Here is a 15,279-nt window from a genome sequence, read left to right as displayed (position 1 = left end):
CCATTCTCGTCTCATATTTTGATATTCCAACCTGACAGCTGGGAAATTCAGCCTGTGCTGCATAGCCTGCAGTTAATGGCTGTAACCTGTAGAGGGCGATTACCTGACTGGCTGTCTGCAAGACAGTGGAAAGTCAGTCATTATCCAACCCGCGATATCCTAACACAGGGTCATGGGGGGCTTGGGATCTGCTGGTGCTAATCCCAGCCAACACAGGGCGCAAAGCAGGAACAAACCCCGGGCATGGCGCCAGCCCACCGCAAGACAAACACACACACACACACACACACACACACACACACACACACACACATCAAGCACACACTAGGGACAATTCAGGATCGCCAATGCACCTAACCTGCATGTCTTTGGACCGTGGGAGGAAACCCACACAGACACGGGGAGAACATGCAAACTCCACTCAGGGAGGACGTGGGAAGCAAACCCAGGTCTCCTTACTGCGAGTCAGCAGCACTACCACTGTGCCGCCCACAGTGGAAAGTTTTAAAGTTCAAGGAAAAAAAGAAAATAGGAAAACCACACAGTATTGTGGACTTGGGAAAGGGGTAAGGGGAGCATCCGGATGACACTGCATAGCTAGTGAAGTATTGCAATAAAGGTTAGAGAGACACATTGCCTTCTAAGTGCATGATAACCTTGTAAAATACCCATTGTTCTTATCTGGAAACGTTCATTGCCAAAGAGTATTACCCTCTACATCATGTGCTGTCATTTACTTTCTGTTTCATCATATTTTAACCATGTACAATGTGGACTGAAAAACAATTCCAAACTAAAAAGCCATCATGTCCCACCTATTGGAAGATGTGCCATTTTTGCTCCACTTCCTGCACCACATTCAGTAGAAAAGTGATGTCAGATTTTGATATTGTGATTCTCTGTTCAGTTCACTCCTGAGAGCAATAATTATTCAGGCAGATGGTTAACCATGACCATCCCTAAAATAAATCTCTATATCTCTATCTCTATCTAGATATAGATATAGATATAGATTATAGATACAGATATAGATATAGATATAAAGGAGAGTTGGGATCCGAGAGACTGTGTTTGTGGAGGGATGGAGAGTTAAGGCGGGTGGGGGAGTCACGTGATCATCTCCCCTCCCATTCACGTCATTTCATTCACTTCATTTCGCTCTGAGCTGAGCTCCACACCTGACGCGGTCTTGCCATTCTTTTTCCTTAGTGTTTAGTCCTCTCTCCTTTACTGATTTACTGTTTACTAGACGCGGTACTTACTGAATAATATTTTTTCCTTTAGTCTTTCTACTTAGTGTTTCTTAGTGTTTAGTGGACGTGGTGTGCCGGTGTTCCGGTTACTTTCTACTTTGTTTTTGTACTTTAGTGTTTAGTAGACTTTTACTTTATCTCATGTACTGTTGTTTTTTACTGTTTTTCCCAGCGGTGTTGCCCTTTTTTACTTTATCTCATTTAGTGTTTGGTAGACTTTTACTTTATCTCATTTACTGCTGTTCCCAGCGGTGTTGCCATTTTTCCTGTTTCTATTTTTTATGTAGCATGTTCATGAATTAGTCATACAGAAAATTTATATATTTTGGCTCCAGGAGGACAAACCAAAATATTGTATATAAAGAAGCTCTATAAGTCACATGTAGGTACATAATTATTACAACTACAGCGACTGCAACGAAGTGCACGAGGTCTGCTAGTAAATACATAAATCACCATTCTGAACAGGAGGCACATGGAGAAGGAAAAATCCCACAGACCTGCCTTATTTCTGCCAGCCCGTCTCCTCCGTTTAAAACTGGAACGGAAGCCAAAAGGGCGCAGTTTCCTCATGGTTGATATCTGAGCTTCTGGGTAAAAAACAAAAAGACAAACAAATTATGAACTATAACCAGTCCACATTGCCATCATGAGGCAAAAAAAAAACAAAACATAAATCATTTAAAATGTGTAACGAACTGGGACAGCAAATTAACCAGAAACTCATAACAATGAATATAAATTCAACTATTTTGAATGTACTGTAGATTAAACATTCTAGATGCATACATGCATGTTTATACTATATGTGTGATTTTTTTTACATTTGTACCTTTTTGTTCATTATGTCTGTAAAGCATTGTAATGGGCACCATAGTGCCTCAAACCACAGACACAATGTCACCCAAAACATCTCCTAGTTCAAATAAAGGGATTTTATTTGTTGCAAACACATTTCATCCAAAATCCACCAAAATCGACACAAGAGTGTGCCAATCAATTTCATCTGTCCTTCTTTAATCCAAGCAAGTGAGTATTGCCCGCTGCCTCCTGACTCTGACTCCCCAGTTAGGTGAAGCAGACCTAGTAGTACTTCCAGTGTTAGTACATGGTCCATTGCAAGCTCTTCTGGGTCACCACAAAGCTGGTATTGTTAACCCCAGCCCCACACCCCTGGCAGCATCCACAGAACCCAATAGGGATATACATTGGGACTCCAGTTCCCAACATACTGTGGGCGTATCTGAATGGGTACCAAATCCTAAGGATGCTGCCATCTAGCATATTGGGGTGAAAATATTCACCAGTCATTATCTGTCCCAGAACTTCCTTTGCACTGGCCTGATAGCCAGGTAAGGGTCCCTGGCCAGAATGCCAGCCAATGAATGTCATCTATTACAGCATTAACTGCTTGTGACTTTGTGCTGTTCCTTCCTACCCAACTCTTCTTTAAACAAATTACGAGACTTTATTTGATTTAAAAATGAACAACTTAATGTACTATATGTTGTGTTGTAATGATTTAAGTGATTCTAAACCAAGACGAATACACAATAAACCACAAATATTATAAACTTTAAATGCAACTATTTTAGTAAACACAGTTTGGTTAATTTGGTTCATTACAAAATCAGCACCATAGAAAAACCATTTCTGGTTCAGAATCAAAAGTTGTATGCAGATGTGTATTTTTCCCCCATTTAACTTGTATATTCAAGCCCATTTTAGAACAAAGATATACACTACAGTACGCAAAGAAAAATCTCTCAGTGGAGAAATGAAACCCTAACCTATAACCACTAATTTCACACATTCTAAAAGGGAATTATTTGATCTGAAAAACTAATAGTCAGAACAACACAGAATAGGCACACTTTACCTGCTAACCTGTTGCTTGTTACCACCTGAAATCGCCACTCAGCCTCAGAGATATATTTCACAAGCCTCTGCAGACGTGTGTTAAATAATTCAGTAGTTATTGATGAATTTAGTAACTCGTCCACTTCTGTGTCAGTTTCTGGTATAACGTTGACTGCTTGTAACTTGCAGTCTATCATATCCAGCTGTTCTTTTAACATTTTCAAGAAAGCCTCCACAGCGAATTTATCAGCAAGAAACCCACCTACTCCATTAATAAAGTGCTTAATGTGCAAATAGCTAAGTGTTTGAGTCTTTGGATCATTATCTTTCTGGTCTGCTTGTCTATGGTTTCCAGACCTGGCCGACACTCTGCTGGCTGTTTCCTCATATTCAGTTCTTGTCTGATCTTCAGACTCCAAGAAATCCGTCTGCTCCAGGGTGCTGTCAAGACCTACTGTCTCATCACACCACTCAGTCTCGTCTTTCTCTCCTTCATCATCCTCTTCCAAGGCAATATCATCATTTCTGCTTGAATTAAAGTCATCAAATGACAGAAATATCAAAGAATAAATGTTCTCCAGTAACTCCAGGCGAAATGTGAGTGGCAAATTCCATAAATGCTGCTTACATTTAGAAATAAACGTCTTAAAAAGTGCCTGATATCCTGCAAAACAAAACAGAAGAAAAGCAAGGATAAAGCAGTCAGTGTTTACCCTGAAGTGAAATCCTCTTGAATTCAGAATTTGCTTTAATATTGCAAAATAGTGATAGCCAGGAAGTTTGGGCGTTCTTGTGAGTTTATGCATCCTCTCTAATACAAAGATATTCTATACAGGTTTAGCTTGGCTTCTGTGATTATCAAATGAACTGGTAGTAATGGACATGTTTGCCAAAGTGTCTTTTTCTTTTAAACTCTAAACAATGTGTAAATTATTCAGTTAATCAGTAAGAAATCAAAACACACACTGAAAGTGAAGGTTCTGTGCAACAAGTTGTAACCAGGAAGGATGGAGAAGAACAAATTAGCCTGTTTACAATGTGAAGAAACAACGTTAAAGAAGCATAAGGATCACATATTTTGGACGGAACATCCGCTCTGACAGTTCTACAAGGCTGAACCGCCAAAAGAGCAATGCTTGACTTGCAATAGAGACTCCTTATAATGGCGGTACATAACTTTACGTCTGTTTAATCTAATGGCAACCAATTTTGTTGTCTTTTTATTTGTAACCTTGTTCTTGCTTTTAAATATATACAGTATTAATGAAACTATCAACTGTGGAAAATGTTATGGAAAAAGTAATTATGGAATGCTTACCGGATTACACTATGCCTCTTTAAAAGTCAAAGGATATGCTTACAGCCACAAAGTCAGTGAAAGAGAACAGAGATTTAGGAATGATCTAGAAGTTAGGCTAGATAATCATCCAGCATGGCAGGCTGAATGCCACTTTCATCCAAAAAAGCAAACCATCCACTTGCTGCTAATGATGATATTTTATTTATATAGCGCCTCAACATGTTTGACCAGTCTTATTCAAAGTTTGGGATATGAAGAACAGTTCTTTTTTTACGTATTCTTTTTTCTTAATCACGCACTTATTCTGTACTACTATAAAACAAAAAATGGAATATGCTATAAAATATAATCTCACTGGCTTGCAATGAACAGAGAGGAGTGTAACCAGCACATAAAAATATGGAAAATTAACCAAGTCTTCTTTGGCTTTCTTCAATTCAGATTCACTTCTTGCCATCAATATAAAATCACTACATTACAAGAGCTCCCATATACTTTTCTGGACACCACCACCATATCTATTACAAAAAAATAACGGATTCAGAACATAAGCCCAGTGCCATTTTCACAAAGTTTACCTTCCGCTGCCTTCAACACCTCCAAAATATCTACAGCTGGGCCTGCTGCTTTTTCAGTGCTTTTACCATCTCCTTTTTAGAAACCTTTCAGCATGGTATTTTTATTTTCTCACAACAAATATCATTATCCCATTCTAAATCCCTTTACTTTCAATAGAGATATTTAGTACTTTAAGAAATTCATACTTACTACACCCTGTCTTGCTTTTGCCATATACATAGTTATCCTAAACACATTTCTCTTTCTTTTCTCAGTCTGCTGCTCCCTTGCAGACTCCCATCACTTAGCTTCTTGTTACCGTGCTATTGCTTTTACAGCATTTCCTCTGTGACCTGGGGTTAGAATAAAGATTTTGTCCCTCTTGGTTGCCAGTTAGGCAGACTGAAGATGGTGGGCATCAGGATAGCTGCCCAGCCATAGAAATGTCTACCCCCTTGATGACGATGATGCAAGTCACATATTAAAGTCTTGTGTATCCAGTAAAGTGTGACATTACTAAAATGTCACTATAACAAAACTGTTCGCAGAAAACCTGTACTAAAATCTGTCTTTGGAAGGGTGTCAAACCATCACACAAACAAAGGAAAATTCAGAACTGGCAATCAACCAGGCAAACCTTGGCAGGAAAGTCAAGGCAATTCAATTTAGACTAGAAAGCAGCAATATCCATAAATATGTTCTACAACTATACCATTAAGATGGCCTAAACAAAAAAGTACATAATTAAGCAGGTGCTGAAGTTACCACAGAGGTTTACCCCTTTTGATTTTTATGCTGAATGGTAAATCTGACACATGTTACCTTCTTCTGTAAACTGGCCATCCGTTGCAAGCTGGTCTCCAGGTGTCTCATCCAGAAGTTCATCTAAACATTCAGAGCAGCGAGAATACTTGTGTGCATTGACGCAAAGTGCATAGAGAGCATATTTGAAAGCACAGAATCCTTGGAAAAGTGCCACATTCCGACACTGAACAAGGCGTAAAGTCTCAGGCAGCTCAGCGGAACCTGTTTCGGGGAAGGGGTGAGATTTAGCATTCTTTATTAAGACAAACAACCATACAGTATATGTAAGAAAGCTATTACATACACTAATCACTATTATGAAGATGTTCTGTAAGGACTCTTCTTCTTTTGCAACTCACAAAACCACTTCTTTATTGAAGTATACCAAATTTAAAAATAAAAAGAAATATAATGTTTAACTTTTCAATGTACTTTTTATCTTCAGAGACAATGTGGATTTGGAAATTGCTTGTTTGTTTGGGGTTTTTTTTTTTAAAATACGGAAAAACCTGCCACAAACATCTAAATATGCAAGTCTGTTTAAAGAGGTGCTCTCCTACAACATTCTGTAAAGCATATTGTGTCTCAATCCAGCTAACATTATTAAGAACTATTTGTTCAGAGACATACACATTTGGAATTGAGCGAGCAGTAATACATGCAAAAAACACGCTTGTGGGAGATCAAATTCTTAACTAAACACAAGGGTTTTTCAGCTGAAAGAATATCTAGGCCTTGGATATAAGAAAAAAAAGGAAATTCACAGTGAATAATCTACAAACATTCAACAGCTTGTAAACAATGTGTTTTTACCACTGACAAGTTACGCAGCATTTGAAAAGAGTTTGTGTAATTAAAGATGACATTGAAAAGGTTCCTTATGAACTTGAAAATATGTATATGTTCAGCAAAAAAAAAACAAAAAACAAAACAAAGAAGCTTTGGGATAACACTTGATAAAAATCAAAACAATCTCTGGCACTGCTAAAGTCAAGTCAAACCTTTCAATTTTGACCATGGGTCCTGCTAGAGAGCCATGGAATTCCTTAATTATTTTTGTTTAGTCGTCTAATATTCTTTATCTACCGTACATGCTTGCTCAATGCGACATTACTTTTAGATTTGGACAGCATTAGAATTTCTATGCTGCTACTACTGAGATTTATTTATGTATTACCTTTTTACTTTCTCGTATACAAACTATAGAGAAAGTATAGTAATCGTCTAAAAATTCAACCTCGAGATTTTGATCAATCTCAACATTTTAGACCTCCCCGAGTCCGAAACTGTGTGTGTGTGTGTGTGTGTGTATGTAAACATGATTACTTCAGTACGCTTTCACTTAGGTAAACCAAATTTTGCATACAATTATTAGGTGCAAAACATAGATTTCTGTCAAATATTGAGCTATTTCCACTAACTGTAACTGGCACTTTTTCATTCATGCAGCTGAAGAGTCCGATTTATTCAACTTTACTTTTATAATTGTTCGATATATTATTAATTTGATTTGTTCTTGATGGTTCTTTAATGTACATAATATAAAAGATATAATCATTGTCTTGTGGTTTACTCCTCAAATGTCCATCCCCATATCTGAGTATATAAGAAGGTCTAGGAGAGACCACATCAGATATTTTTTTTATTTAAAATGGGTGTTCAGAGATCACAAGATGATTTCCAGAATCTAAGTGCAGGTAGGATTAGCTCTTATAATTAAATGATATAAAAACAGCCCATCATAAAAATAAACTCCTTTAGCTTGATACTAGACAATGATACATTCATACCTTCACCCTCTGTGAGGAACTTTGAATCATTCTGGATTCTTCCCATTCTTCAACTGGTATATAGATTATTTTTTTGAACCACTGCCACATCTCCTGTATCTGTTTGTCTGAGCCTAAGACACTTGTCAATGATTTTGTCACGCACTGGTGTAAACTCTATGGGTGGGTGTTCCATCTAATCCAATATCTCAGCTACATTCAGTTCAAAACTCTGCAGCCTAATGCTCACTCAGACTCAAAGCCGTATACTTGTATCCCTGTTCTGCATAATCACGACTGGCACCCCTCTGGTAGTTTATAATGTCTTAACAAGTTATGTTTTCAACTACTGTAATCAGCAACCTCCAACATCATTAGACTAAATTTCAATTGCCCAGTTCTAACAACGTTATCAGTAGTGATGCAATCCGAAATAATCCAAGGTCTATGGGTGATCGAGCCCCTGGTTCTGTTCAGACCAGGTTTTGGATTCACCTCGCAAAATTATTAAAGATTCAGAATTTATTCACTTATTTGGTTGTATACGATTATGATTTTTTATTGGCTACACACTCTTGCTCTCAGAACTCATTGTCACACTCTTATAGTGTCTTTTGAGACACCTGGTCCATGAACATCAACTGTTATTGTAGCCATCAACTTTGGTAAATAATTCAGGGTCATAGCTGGTTTTGCAGAAGCTTCTGTAAAAAGTGTCTTTGAATTATACCACCCTTCCAAGTTAGGTTTGAAAGATGGAATAGACTCAGACAGTATGGTGTTAGTCTAGAATATTTTTCCACTTCTACATAGTCGATTACACTGAGCCCTGGGATCTTCCATATCTTTGAAACAATTTGTGTGTTTTTCCAGACTTGGGTCTACAACTCAAATCTTGAACTGTCTCACAATGCTCTTTTGTATGAATTGTGATACTCTCTTTTCCTGGTTTCAACCATACTATGAGAATGTACAAAGAAACTGGAGGGGTGGGAGGACAGTCATGATCACAGTCTAACTCCAAGCAGGGTATCCATTAATTTACTAACAAGAATGAAGCTCCTTAAACAAATTTGTTTTTTGTTAAAGTCATGAATCTAAAAAAAAAAAAAGACAGGCAGATCATTTTAATGTTCATTTTATGTGCAATAATTTTCAAGACACTGTGGAGGGACCTGGCCAGGACGCCCCTTCAACGCATGTTTCAGGGGAGCAACCATGGGCTACTCAGTACCTGGTGGCAGCCTCCCTGGCAGACGAGGGTGCCTCAGTTTCCAACAGGGCTCCATGGGAGATGGGAGTTCTCCACTTAAAAGAAGTGGTGAGGCAGCCTTCTGCTGTTATGCACCTAAAATCTAGAATAGCCTGCCAATAGGAATTCGCCAGTCTAATACAATGGAGCACTTTAAAACACATTACTTTAACATGGCCTTCTCATAACTTCACTTTAATTTAATCCTAATACTCTGTATGTTCAATTCATTATAAATAAATATTCATAGTGGCTCTAAAATCCATACTAACCCCTACTCACTCTTCTGTTTCTTTTTCCGGTTTCTTTGTGGTGGCGGTCTGCGCCACCACCACCTACTCAAAGCATCATGATGCTCCAACATTGATGGACTAAAAGCCAGAAGTCTACATGACCATCATCATCAAGTCCTTCCGTTAGACCCTAAATACAAAGAGGACTGTTTCATTTATGTGACGTAGAATGCCCAGAGGGGACTGGGCAGTCTCATGGAATCCCTGCAGATTTTAATTTTTTTCTCCAGCCATTTGGAGTTTTTTTTTGTTTTTTCTGTCCTCCCTGGCCAGTGACCTTACTCTTATTCTATGTTAATTAATGTTGACTTATTTTATTTTCTTACCGTGTCTTCTATTTTTCTATTCTTTATTATGCAAAGCACTTTGAGCTACATTTTTTGTATGAAAATGTGCTATATAAATAAATGTTGTTGTTTTTGTTGTCCACAGGCCTGTTGGGATCTGGAGTGGCTGCCAGGGGGTGCTGCATGGGTCCCTGAGCCTGCATGGACGACTCTGCAGCCCCACCCAGAAGTGCAGTCAGAAACAGGTGATCAAGCACCTGAAGCACTTCAAGGTGGGCTATAAAAGGGGCCAGCAACCACCACTCAGGAGTGAGAGTCAGGAGCTGGAGGTGGACGAAGCTCCAGCGACAGTAGGAAGAAAGGCAGCCACGAACATTTAAGAAGCCCATGTTTGGTATTTGGTGCGGGAGCACTGTTTGCTGTGCGGGACTGTGTTGGGGACATTTATTTAAAAAAAAGTGTGTCTTTTTGGACTTAGACTGGTGTCTGTCTGATGGTGTTCTATTTATGTTTTTCCATCTGTAAACGGAGCAGCATTAAAGTTAAAGTGCAAAGCTAATGGAACCATTCCTTTAAAAAAAAAAATATATATATTACACAGCCTTGCTGACAATTCATTGCATTATCCTCCAGCAGCAGCCCTCACTTTTTCTATTTCTGGCATATTCCAAAATATTTCAATTTAAACTGCTCGTTGAGCTCAAACTCTAAACATGGAAAACACTAAAGACAAAGGCTCTAGAGCAGAGTAAGGGACTTTAATGGCAGTATGTGTCTGCTATAAAAAAGAGATACTTGCCTGAGGTGCCAGGTAAAGCTGGAGCCTGCAGCATAGCCAAGATCGTGTCCTCATCCTGAGCTGGAAGGTTGGTGAGTGAGTGCAGGACATAGAGTGCAGAGTGAGTGTCAAGACTGTGCAGGTGTCTTAAGAGGTCTTTAGTTGAAATATTATTTCTTAAGACAGGGAGGGAAAAAAGCAAAAGGAGAGACATAAAAAAAACCAATCAAAATTATAAGATATGTTGTAATAAAATAAAAACTAAACTTCCCTATAGCTAAACTGAATGACGTATTCAAAAAAAAAAAAACTCACAAAGAGCTAAACTGACTAACTTGTTAAATAACAGTTTTACAAAATGCACATCTGACCCTACTCATGCGAGCCAAATTCACCATCTTCTCATTAAGTAATAACACACTGATGGAAACAATTCACAGCCTGCCTTCATTCTTTTGTTTAATTAAAATAATTACATACATTGGAAATTTCATCACTGTTTCTAACAGATTGCGCAAATAAGCAGCAATATTAATAATAAATCATAAGACTGGTGATTCCCTACTTGAGGAGAGTTACAGCATCTGCTGGTTTTCATTGAAAGTGAACAATTCAGACACAATTCCAGGCCTGTAGCGTTAGTGCAAGTGGAGTGTGTGACTGTTCTCCTGCTTTTATGGCAGAGGTACACTTCAGTTCCCTGTACCTCTTAAACACAACAGGTGTGACAATGGATAGCTGAACTTTTCATTTCCAAATACAAAATGTATGTAAAAGTTTTATAACTTGTTTCTATTATCTAGAATCCCAATATAATTCAACAGTTGTAAGGTAGCAGATTCACACCCCAATGAAAAATATTGATTTAGCTAAAGAAAAACAAGCATTTTTTGCATTGTTCATATAATAATGTCCCTGGGAGAGCCTTCAGCCAAAATAGCTCTAAGAAGAAGTCCTAAGAGGAGGTTTGTGGATGTGGTAAGAGAGGACATGCAAGTTATAGGTGTAACAGAGCAAAATGCAGAGGACAGAAAGATATGAAAGATGATCCGCTGTGGCAACCCCTAACAGAAGCAGCCAAAAGAAGAAGAAGAATATAAAATAATAATAATAAAAAACAATTACTCAATGAACAATGGCAGCAGACTTTTACGGGTAATGCTAATGGTGTATGAAAGAAGTCCTTAATAAACAGATTTTGTCTATTGAGAAATATGAATATATTAAGGTGTGCATATCTATGCTTTCTGAAACATTTCTACTATGTTTGCCTGGGGCGGTTTTTGGTTTACAAAGGCCTTTTTACCCATTTATTTAAAAATATATTCTGACCCCAAGGTTAGATTTCTAATTTATTTTCCAACCTGTACGTTTCTTTCACATTTTCAGTTATAGTTATATACAGTATATCATTAGTGATAATTAACGTTTCCAGGAGCTTGTGCGACTCCTTTCTGTTTCCTAATAGATTTTCAAACGTGATCTACACATTTTTTTTTCTCCACACTGGGCAGTTTAAGTTCTTTTTTCCGTTATCTTTTTTCAAAGTCCGATTCTGTGTAACTTCCACAGTCAAAATGGACAGCTTATACAGTATTTACATCTTTCAACATTACTACAGTATGGGTATTAAAAAAAGCTAGCTCCTCAGTGTAGTTTCAGTGTAATCTCTACTTGTGATATCAATCTGGTGCCTTCCATGGACTAAAATGCAAATATATGTAACGCCAACCATATTGACAGGCAACAGGAGAGTACAGAAGTCTAAATAAGTGTGAATACTGTTGGTTATTTTTGATTTAATTCTGTGTTACAAAAATGCTAAATAAATAATTAATGTACCCTTCTTTCTTATTTGTCTGAATAATTAAAAAAAATCAGTTAGGTCTGGAGAAGTTATTTGCAGATGTAAAAAACAGGAAGTACAACATAAAAACTAAAGAAAAAAGGAGGAAAAAATGAAGTTGTGAATATGAACAACTCAACAATTGCTTTTACTTAAAAAAACGTGAAAAAGTCAACTTTCAAACATGGTTTCATAATTGGAGCGTTCCTGCTCAACTGCACCTCTCATTCAAAGATATTTACATTGCTAAGATTAAACTGTTAAGTTATTTTTCTCATTTAAGAATAAACCTCCAAAAGGTAAAACTGACATCCAATTGCCTATAGAGACTAAAACATTTACTAGCATATATTTTCTTTCACATTTAAAGTTTGTTTTTGTCAGTTGTAAGATCATTAGGAAAATTATAAAAGGTAGTATTGAATATCCTGTCACAAATTTAAAGGTCACCATATTACATATTCTTTGCAGTATCCGTATAATATTGATATTTTAAAACATAAAATGCATGCTTTACTTTAGAATACAGGTATACTGATGGTTCCACTCCACCTCACTTAATCCTACAGTGGTCCGGCCAATTTCCTCTACTGTTTCAGGTCTGCATTTTTTGTTGGCTACTTGGGTGTTCGGGTTCGCTTCCCGGGTCCACCCTGTGTGGAGTTTGCATGTTCTCCCCGTGTCTGCGTGGGTTTCCTCTGGGTGCTCCGGTTTCCTCCCACAGTCCAAAGACATGCAGGTTAGGTGCATTGGCAATCCTAAATTCCCCCTAGTGTATGCTTGGTGTGTGGGTGTGTGTGTGTGTGCGTGCCCTGTGGTGGGCTGGCACCCTGCCTAGGGTTTGTTTCCTGCCTTGCGCCCTGTGTTGGCTGGGATTGGCTCGAGCAGAACCCCGTGACCCTGTAGTTAGGATGTAGCAGGTTGGATAATGGATGGATGGATGGATACTTGGGTGTTGTACCATGTTAGCCATTATGGATTTAGTAAGAAGTTAAGCAAAATTACACCTTTTATTGGCTAACTAAAAAGATTACAATATGCAAGCTTTCAAGGCAACTCGGGTCCTTTGCCTGAAAAAGAGGTGTCCTTTTGTTTGACTTCTTGCTGGCTACTTTTAACTTAACAGTCAATCAATTCAATTTTATAGCGTCTGCTAGGACAAATCTCTTCAGGGTCTGTACAGAAAGAAAGTAAGTATCAGGCACTAGTACAAGGCAGAGCTCCATGAAGCAGAGCAAAGAGTGCGGGAAAGTCAAAGGTTTTGGGTAGCTAAAAAGGAACAGCTAGACAACCATCTTCACACCAACTAGACTTCAACATGAAGGCTTCTAGTTTATGTGCAGATCAACCCCACTGATCTTATCTAAAATAAATTTAATAGGATTAGGATATACCATTGTATGACATCTTCTGAGTAATGTATAAATCTTTGATTGTGTGTTGAAAAAGTTATATGTATTGCATTGAATTGCAGACATTTATTTTAATATGGTGTTCACCAAATATCAACTGTTATTGAAGTCCATAAGAGTTGGATACTCCTCTAGGCATGGCATGACGTCAAGTCCACATTCACACCATTCTGTTTTTACCTGTTGCACTCCCAGCACCATTCCAGTATTTTGATTTGAGCCGATAATCCATTAGCATACTCATTTAAAACAGAGTCAAAATGAAGCTCCTAGAAATACAGAACATGATATCCAACAATGTGATAATCAGTAGAAAATATCAAAATCTATCAGGCAGTCAGACAACATAAAACAAAAGCACCTAATACTTGTACCGTACTTTGTTCTCATGCAGTATACGTAGCAAAGCCTTTGCAGATTCCAGACTCTGGCAGTGGGTCCATCCTAGCAAAAGCAGAAGCCTCGACAAAGGTCTCAACTCCTTGTCCAAGAGTGTTTTTAAACCAGAGAAGTCTTCCCTTTTCACCAAGCTCAAGGCTGCAACCTGACACAACAGCACACACACTGCATTAGTCAATTACTGAGAATGCAAACTCTTCTCACCCAACACTACCACCATCACACACAATTGACCTGGGGCATCCTCTGCAGCTGCCTTGGATGTTGGCAAGTTTGTGGAAGCTTAAACTAATGATGAGCCCCACCATGTCCAATCTCTTAGGACGATGCAACATACAGTAATAGCAGTGAAAAACTTTCTTGTATGCTAGAGGTGTTTTATTTACTTAATTATTTACTTTTAATTCCCACCCCTTCCCAGCCATCGGGTTCCCCGACAAGGTCTTTTAGAAATATGAAAATTAAAGTCTAAACAATTGTCTTTATTTAGTAGTAATTGAACATATGGTTAGGGACTCTTTCATTTCTATTACTTATTTGTGTATGTGTACAGTAAAGATGTATTTTTTATATTTATCTCTTGTCTTTTCAACTCTTTCATTTACTTCTTGCAAAACACCTTGAGCAACACTTTTTGTAAGAAAATGATCTCTATAAATAAATGTTGTTGTAACCTGATGTGTACGACTGTACACTTCAAGAGTATTTAATACAAAAAAAAACTTTTAAACAAATGGGCCAAAAATATTCAAAATGACCAGAAAAAGCACTGAATTCATTAGCATTGCAAATCTGATTAAACAGTAAAGGAATTCAGAACTGGAAATGCAATGCAGTGCACTTTCATGGAAAATGTCAGACATATGCAACACCATAAGCTCTATTAGTGGCTTCTGGAAATGAGACTCATGTGAACATATTTTCCTGCCTACTGGTAATTTCCTGTCACACCATGCAAACATTCCAATGGACTGTTTTGTCCTACTAAAAAAGCAATACATAGCAATAAACAAGTAGCAAAAAAAAAAAGGAAACGCAATTCTGATACATGAACTATTTTCTCTATCAGTTTACATGCCCACGCCATTCACCAAATGGTGTGACATAAGTAGGTGTTGGGGAGGGGAGTCTTGCCAGCTGCTCTACACAATGCAAGCAAACAAGGGTTATAAAACAACAACTACAACGTTTAAAATGACAGAACCTAAAAAATACTGTTTTTAGCTTTTCAACAGATATAAATGCCCAAAAATGCCAATAAGCCGTAGTGAGCCATTACATGAATGGATTTTATTTTGGTGTTGTGTCAAAAAACAAAACCTTTTAAGTCCTATATTATTTTTGCTCATATTGGCATCAAAAATATACTTTAGTACATCCAGGTACCATTAATGCATTCTAGGGCATTTTCTTACATTAGGCTCAAGTGGACTATCTTCAAAATATAGCTCATATTTTTTTGACAGAC

At 37.8% G+C, this 15,279-nt stretch overlaps 1 protein-coding gene across 3 annotated transcripts in view; it reads right to left on the bottom strand.

The window, feature by feature from the left end:
- The window catches only part of zfyve26 (zinc finger, FYVE domain containing 26), a 152,547-nt gene that overhangs the window by 85,485 nt on the left and 51,783 nt on the right, over nucleotides 1–15,279 (bottom strand). For 2 of the 3 annotated variants that reach the window (XM_039742229.1, XM_039742231.1), the window contains exons 7-12: nucleotides 13,792–13,956; nucleotides 13,593–13,681; nucleotides 10,176–10,330; nucleotides 5,794–5,997; nucleotides 3,133–3,777; nucleotides 1,754–1,843 (exon numbers count right to left, since the gene is read on the bottom strand). In XM_039742229.1, the coding sequence (XP_039598163.1) occupies nucleotides 1,754–1,843; nucleotides 3,133–3,777; nucleotides 5,794–5,997; nucleotides 10,176–10,330; nucleotides 13,593–13,681; nucleotides 13,792–13,956 (1,348 nt within the window). The remainder of the gene's footprint in view (nucleotides 1–1,753; nucleotides 1,844–3,132; nucleotides 3,778–5,793; nucleotides 5,998–10,175; nucleotides 10,331–13,592; nucleotides 13,682–13,791; nucleotides 13,957–15,279) is intronic. The other variant, XM_039742230.1, reaches the window with a different exon arrangement.

This window comes from Polypterus senegalus, chromosome 18 (assembly GCF_016835505.1).
Source record: "Polypterus senegalus isolate Bchr_013 chromosome 18, ASM1683550v1, whole genome shotgun sequence".
Lineage (NCBI taxonomy): Eukaryota > Metazoa > Chordata > Cladistia > Polypteriformes > Polypteridae > Polypterus > Polypterus senegalus.
The sequence above is the reverse complement of the archived record's forward strand: the minus strand, read 5'-3'. Positions and strand labels throughout refer to the sequence as shown.